Source organism: Hemicordylus capensis, chromosome 14, assembly GCF_027244095.1.
Source record: "Hemicordylus capensis ecotype Gifberg chromosome 14, rHemCap1.1.pri, whole genome shotgun sequence".
Taxonomy (NCBI): Eukaryota; Metazoa; Chordata; class Lepidosauria; order Squamata; family Cordylidae; genus Hemicordylus; species Hemicordylus capensis.
Window position 1 is genome coordinate 10,958,966 of NC_069670.1, and position 6,173 is coordinate 10,965,138.

The 6,173-nt window shown below is 58.8% G+C and overlaps 1 protein-coding gene across 1 annotated transcript in view; it reads right to left on the bottom strand.

Annotated features, from left to right (window-relative positions):
- LOC128337100 (calmodulin-1) overlaps positions 1-5,342 on the bottom strand; it is a 48,524-nt gene extending 43,182 nt beyond the window's left edge. The window contains exons 1-5 of the mRNA XM_053277703.1: positions 5,156-5,342; positions 2,644-2,674; positions 2,093-2,236; positions 1,322-1,428; positions 45-180 (exon numbers count right to left, since the gene is read on the bottom strand). Of these exons, the coding sequence (XP_053133678.1) occupies positions 45-180; positions 1,322-1,428; positions 2,093-2,236; positions 2,644-2,674; positions 5,156-5,158 (421 nt within the window). The 5' untranslated portion in view covers positions 5,159-5,342. The remainder of the gene's footprint in view (positions 1-44; positions 181-1,321; positions 1,429-2,092; positions 2,237-2,643; positions 2,675-5,155) is intronic.
- Positions 5,343-6,173: the final 831 nt, after the last annotated feature.

Sequence of the window (6,173 nt, forward strand, 5' to 3'; positions counted from 1 at the left end):
CTCCTCAGGCCCGCAGAAGCTGTGCCCACGGCCAGACCCCTCACCTTCGTAATTGACCTGGCCGTCCCCGTCGATGTCGGCTTCTCGGATCATCTCATCCACCTCCTCGTCGGTCAGCTTCTCCCCCAGGTTGGTCATGACGTGGCGCAGCTCAGCAGCACTGATGTAGCCATTGCCATCCTGCTCAGGAAGGAGAGGGGGGTCAGAGGGAGGGAGGGGGCAGCCGAGGCCGGCCCCTCGGCCTTGTTCAGAGGCCAGGAAGGGCAGCTGGGCGGCTGCTGCTCCTCTGAGGAGACTGGTGGAGGAGGTCTGTGCTGCCCAGACACCAGCTGGGGACGTCGCTTCTCGAGGCTCCTCTTAACACCCGGTTTTCAGTGGGGGGGGGGGGGGGAGACCCCTGTCCACTCTCTGCACTCTTTCCTGGGATGGGGGAGGACATCCGCTCCTGTGGTCAACTCGTCCCAAGATGGGGCGCAAGAGGCCTCCAACTTGCTGGAGCTAGCCCTGTCCAGGGCTGAGTGGGTGGACCGTCCAGGAACCCCACCCAGGATGCCTCCGTGGAGGAGGACAGGCGGGCTCTATTGGGCAGCAAGTCAGTTACTAGGCCAGAAGCCACCTGGGGTGTCCCGACTGCTTGAAGCAGCCCTTGCCCGATGCAGATGTGCTCCACAGTGCCTACCGAGGTCTGCTCCTCGCTACTCCTCTCCCTTCTAGTCCTCAGGCCCGTCTTTTCCGGCCAGATTTCTGAAAACGGCCCAAACGCCCCAAATGCGTGCGGCAAAAGCAGCCAGCTGCGAGGGTCCCCTCTCAGTGGAAGCGCCCCTTGTCCTGGAGGGGCTGACATGTTCCGCGCCACCCACCAAGTCCTTGGCCTGCCAGCTCTCCAGCCACTGCAAAAATGCCCCAGCTCTGAGCCCCCAAACCAGGACGCGGCCAGATCCCAACACTTGATCGGCAGGTGCGGCTGTGCTCAGCAATTCCTAGAAAGACCTCCTGGCTCTTCCAACCCCTTCTATGTTTGAAGCTGTGCAGAAATGTCCTGAACCAAAGCAGCCGGCCAACAGGGCTCCATCCTCTTGAAACAGCACCTGACTCACAGGTGCCGAGATGCTGAACATCAGCTGGAAAACCCAACTTAAAATCCCCTCCCTCCAACCCTGGGATCTCCCACCTTGCGGGACAGAGGACTCTCTCTCGCTGCAGTTTGGGATGCCTGGTGGGGCCTGAGCATGTGCAGAGGGCCCGCCAAGGGAGAAGGCTCCTCCCAAGCTGGCAAGAATTCCAGCAGACACCGGTCTTTCACACAACAGAGCACCCCTACCTTGTCAAAGACGCGGAAGGCCTCCCGGATCTCCTCCTCGCTGTCCGTGTCCTTCATCTTCCGGGCCATCATGGTGAGGAATTCTGGGAAATCGATGGTGCCGTTCCCTGGGGAAGAGCCAGCTCTTTAGTGCTGTGCTCAAGGCACACTGTCGAGATGGCGGGCCGAGCACCAGGGCAAGTCTTGCCTGCCTGCCTGCCTGCCTGGGAAGGCCTCCGCTCTGCCAGAGCAGATGGGGAAAGCCACGGAGAGGAGTGGGAAAGGCCTGGGTCCCACTGGTGGGTGTGGCTGGGGTGGGCTGGAGGGACCCTGAGATGCCCAACGCAGGCTGCGGCCCACCTGTCGGTGCCCTCCACCAGGTTAATCTCTCCACACCCCCGGAAGGCCGAGCGAGCTGGCCCTTGCCACAAAACAGAACTGGAGCAGACGGCCCGTGAGTAGCCCAGCAGCTGACCCAGAGCCAACCCTTGCAGCAGACCCGGCCAAGAGGGCAATGGGGAAGCCACACACCCCTGCTCCCGGGGAGGACCCTCTGCTTTCACCCAGAGCAAGGCTGCAGCCCAGCAGCTGACAAAGGTGGGTGCTTGCCCACCACATGGCCCTCGCAGCCCTCTGCTTCAGCTCACCAGCCACCGACAACGGCAAGCCCACCCACCGGGCGGTGCACGACTGCTGCGTGCGGCCCACACAGTGCGTGTTTCCCCCGTCCGAGTGGAGGGCCTGAGAGCGCCAGGGCCCCCAAGGCTCGCAGCCCCCCCTCCCGCAGCTCACCATCCGCGTCCACCTCGTTGATCATGTCTTGCAGCTCGGCCTCGGTGGGGTTCTGCCCCAGGGAGCGCATGACGGTGCCCAACTCCTTCGTGGTGATGGTGCCGTCGCCGTCCTTGTCGAAGAGGGAGAAGGCCTCCTTGAATTCTGGGCGGGGGGAGGAAGAGGGCAGAGCGAGCTCAGGGCCAGCCCTGCCTCCTGCAGCCAGAGTCCCCTCCCCTTGGCCATCCCTAGGAAGCCGCCATATGCGGAGTCAGACCCCTGGTCCATCGAGGGTACCCCAGCAGGGGCAGGGACCAGATCTGCCAGCCAGTCTGTGGCCAAGCGGGGTTTGGGATAGGAGACCCCTAGCCCAGCCTCAGCCCCCGGGGCCGGGGGGGGGGGGATTCCCACAGACAGCACTGATGCCGGCCCACGGGCCCCACGGGCCATTCAAGAGGGCGGCTCAGATGCTGGGCTACTCTGCCTCCTGCTTCAACAGCAGGCCCACAAGGCCTCGGCCCCGCCCAGAAGAACCAGAAAAGGGGGCGCCAGCCCAGAGGCAGAATTCTCACCAGCAATCTGCTCTTCAGTCAGCTGGTCAGCCTGCAAAAGACAAGCGGGGCGGGGGGGGGGAGTTTATTCCTGCAGACCCCAGAGTGTCCTGCTGCTCTGGCCTCCCCCCTCTCCCCAGGGCTCATGTTTACACTTACACACACCCCAACCACCAGCACCACCAGGAGGATATGATTTGGCTATAGTTTGCAGGCATTCTCAGGGCTTCTGCCTCCAGGAAGCACAGAAGGAGAGGCCTCCTCCCAGCTCTCCAGCCACCCGACGACATCAGCTCTCAGCCTCTTGCTTCCTGTCCCCAGGCGAGGGGCCCCTCCTTGAGCTTTCCCCTCCATGGCACTGCTCTAGGTTCCCAAGCCAGTCGCCCACTTTAGACACTCCCACATTTTCCTGTTGCAAAGCAGGCAAGAGCATAGAGCGAAGGGGAGGTCTCTGCCCCAAGGAGGTTACAGAGCCAAGCTAGATGTGGAAAGTGACAGGTCAGAGACTATGCAGAGTCAGGGGAAAGGAAGACTCAGGAGGTCGTCCTCACCCATCAGAAGGGGGGTCATCCACCTCACCCCCCCATGCACCCACATCACAAAAACCCATTCAACACCCCCCCTATTAAAAGCAAACAAGGAGTTGCTAATTTGTCCCCTGCAGGAGGCAGATCTTTCCTCCCAACTCCTCACCACTGCCTCTCCAGGAGGCCAAGTTGGGGAGGGGGAAGCAGCACTTGAGTGCCCCCACCCTCAGTATGCTGTTGACAGACCATCTCTCAATTCACCTCTCCCTCCAGGAGGGACTAAGGCTGCCTTCCAGCCCTCTCCCTCCCAAGACCGCCCTTGCCCGACTAGCACATCATGACTCCCATTCACTGCCAGCCTGGGGGTGGGGGTTAAGGTTGCCACCCCGCCAGGGCCAAGACTGGTCTGGGGTCTTCAGGAACTGGCATCGCTTCAGGGGACTCAGAAAAGGAACCTTGGAGATTATAAGGGCCTGATATTGACGAGTGGGTTTACCAGGGCTTGATATTGACAAAAATTACTGGAAGAGTTCCAGCCATTAGGATTAACCCCAATATAGGGAGTGAGAGATGAAACCTCAGTTTACATGGGGAGAGCCGGGGTGGGGTGGGGGGCTGTGTCCAGAGAACGAAGTTCACCTCCCGACTCTACCCAATTCTAGCCAAATCATTCTCCCCACCTTTATCTATCGATCTATCTATCTATTTATTTTATCATTAAGTTTATATACCACCTTTCAATAAAGACAATCCCAAGGCAGTTTACAGCAAAACTTAAAAACAAGATTATAAAAACGATACAGTTAAAATATTAATCTAAAAATATGAGACAAATCGGATTTAAAAATGTAAGACACAAGTATAAAAACAATATAAAATACAAAGTACAAAGAGCAGCAGCAGAAACAATCCTATAAAAGCCTGGGTAAAAAACCCAAGATTTCGCATGCTTTCTAAAAGCTGTGATGGAGACTGAGGAGCGAATAGCCACCGGGAGAGCCTTCCTGAGTCTGGGGGCAGCCACAGAGAAGGCCCTGTCCCGAGCCCCCCTCGTTGTCGGACCTCGCCAAGCGGGCAGCAACCCTGGGCAGCAGGCGGTCCCTCAGGTATCCCAAACTGTTAAGGGCTTTAAAGGTCAAAACCAGCACCTAAAATTGGACCTGGAAACGAACTGGCAGCCAGTGCAGCACTTTCAGGATGGGTGTGATGTGCTCCCTTGACCTTGACAGGGGCTAAGAGGCCGCCACACACGGAGGGAGAGGGCTGACCCACCCACCCCCTCTTTGCCGCCCCCTGCCCTGAGTTGTCCTAGCATCCACCCCATAACCCCCCCCCCCCGCTACAAGGAGAGAGGCTCTCCCTGTGGGGGGCAACCTACCTTCCTCTCAGCAATCCACATGGTGGGGGGGGGCAGGGGAGTGTATCCTAGCTTCTTCCCCATCTAAGCCCCCTCATCTGGGGGGTGCCCTATCGTCACCTGCCCCACATGAAAGAGGAAGCCTCTAGGTCTCCCCCCGACCCCACTTAGGACCTCTCATGGGGGTCCAACCCCTACAGGCCAGAGAAGGAGCCTTCGTTATCCTAGCCCCTTCCCCACTTAAGGCCCCTCGGGGGATGGAGGATCCACACCTCATAGCCTCCTCATATAGGTGTGTGTGGGGGTGTTCTAGCCCCCTTCTTGGGGGAGGGCAGCAGGTTTCCTATCCTCCCCCCAATATCGCCCCCCCATTTAGGGGGAGAAAGGCTCCTCCAGGCCTTAATCACCCCCATTTGAGGGGGGAGGTCCTCCTAGCCCCTTCCTCTTCTGACCCCGGGGGGGCGTGTCCTCTATATGCCCCCCTATCTAGGGAGGGCTCCCCCCCAAAGGCCCCTCACTGACCCCCCCATTGACTTCTACGCCCCCAAACACCCATTATGCGAGGGAGGGGGAACAAAAGAGTCCCACCCATCCCACATAATTAACGCCCCTCCTCACGGAGGGTGGGGACCCCTGCCCCCCCTCTCACCATGGTAACCGGGAGGGGGGAGGGGACGCAGCGTGGCAACCTCAGCTCTCGGACGGCGACCGTCTCCCTCCGCCCCTCGCCTCACACGACAGGGCGGACAGCCTCTCCTCCGCGCTCGCGTATCCCTCCGCCCGAGCAAACGAGTCCCGGCGCTCGCCCGCAGCGGTAAGGGCAAAGCTGTGGGCGGAAAGCCTCAGCGGTCTCCCTTGCGCCGCCGCGCTCCTCAACTTCCTGTCCTGGGCTCTCCACTGGCACGTGATACTCTCCTCGACGTCCCATTGGCCTAGCCTCACCCTCAGCGTTGCGTCAGGGGAGGCGGCTTAAAAAGCGGAAGAAAATCATCAACTGCGAGGGAAATGCGCCCTTCTCAGCGCAGGGGGCGCCCGCGGTCAAAGGCGCCGCGTTCACTGCGCTTGCGTGGGAGATGCTCTGATGAAACCTTTTGCACTGCAAAGGTTTGCAGCCTAAATGCTCAAGGATAATTTTTAAAATGCCAAGTGGCAGTCCTAGATTCACACCATCTGCATGGCAGGCGGTGGCTTGCTGGCTCTAAATCCGGAGTCCAGCCTTTGGCGACTTATAAAAAATAAATTCCCCATTTTCTGCCAAATGTTGCTGGAGGAAGGGTCTGGAATTCAAAGTGCATTCCAAGCAGGGTGCCTCTGGGCATGGACAGAGCCCTCTTCTGCTGCACAGAACAGAGCTGAACTTTTAGAAATATAAATCTATAGCATTTGCTTGCACACACAGATTGTCTCTGTTCAAAGAGCAAAGATCCAGATAGAAGTTGGGAGAAATGTGTTATGCCTAGATTATTTATTATTATTATATTTACATTTTCTATCCCGCTCTTCCTCCAAGGAGCCCAGGGCGGTGTACAACACACTTCTCACAACCACCCTGTGAAGTAGGTTAGGCTGAGAGAGAAGGGACTGGCCCAGAATCACCCAGCAAGTCTCATGGCTGAAGGGGGATTTGAACTCTGGTCTCCCTGGCCCTAGTCCAGCACTCTAACCAC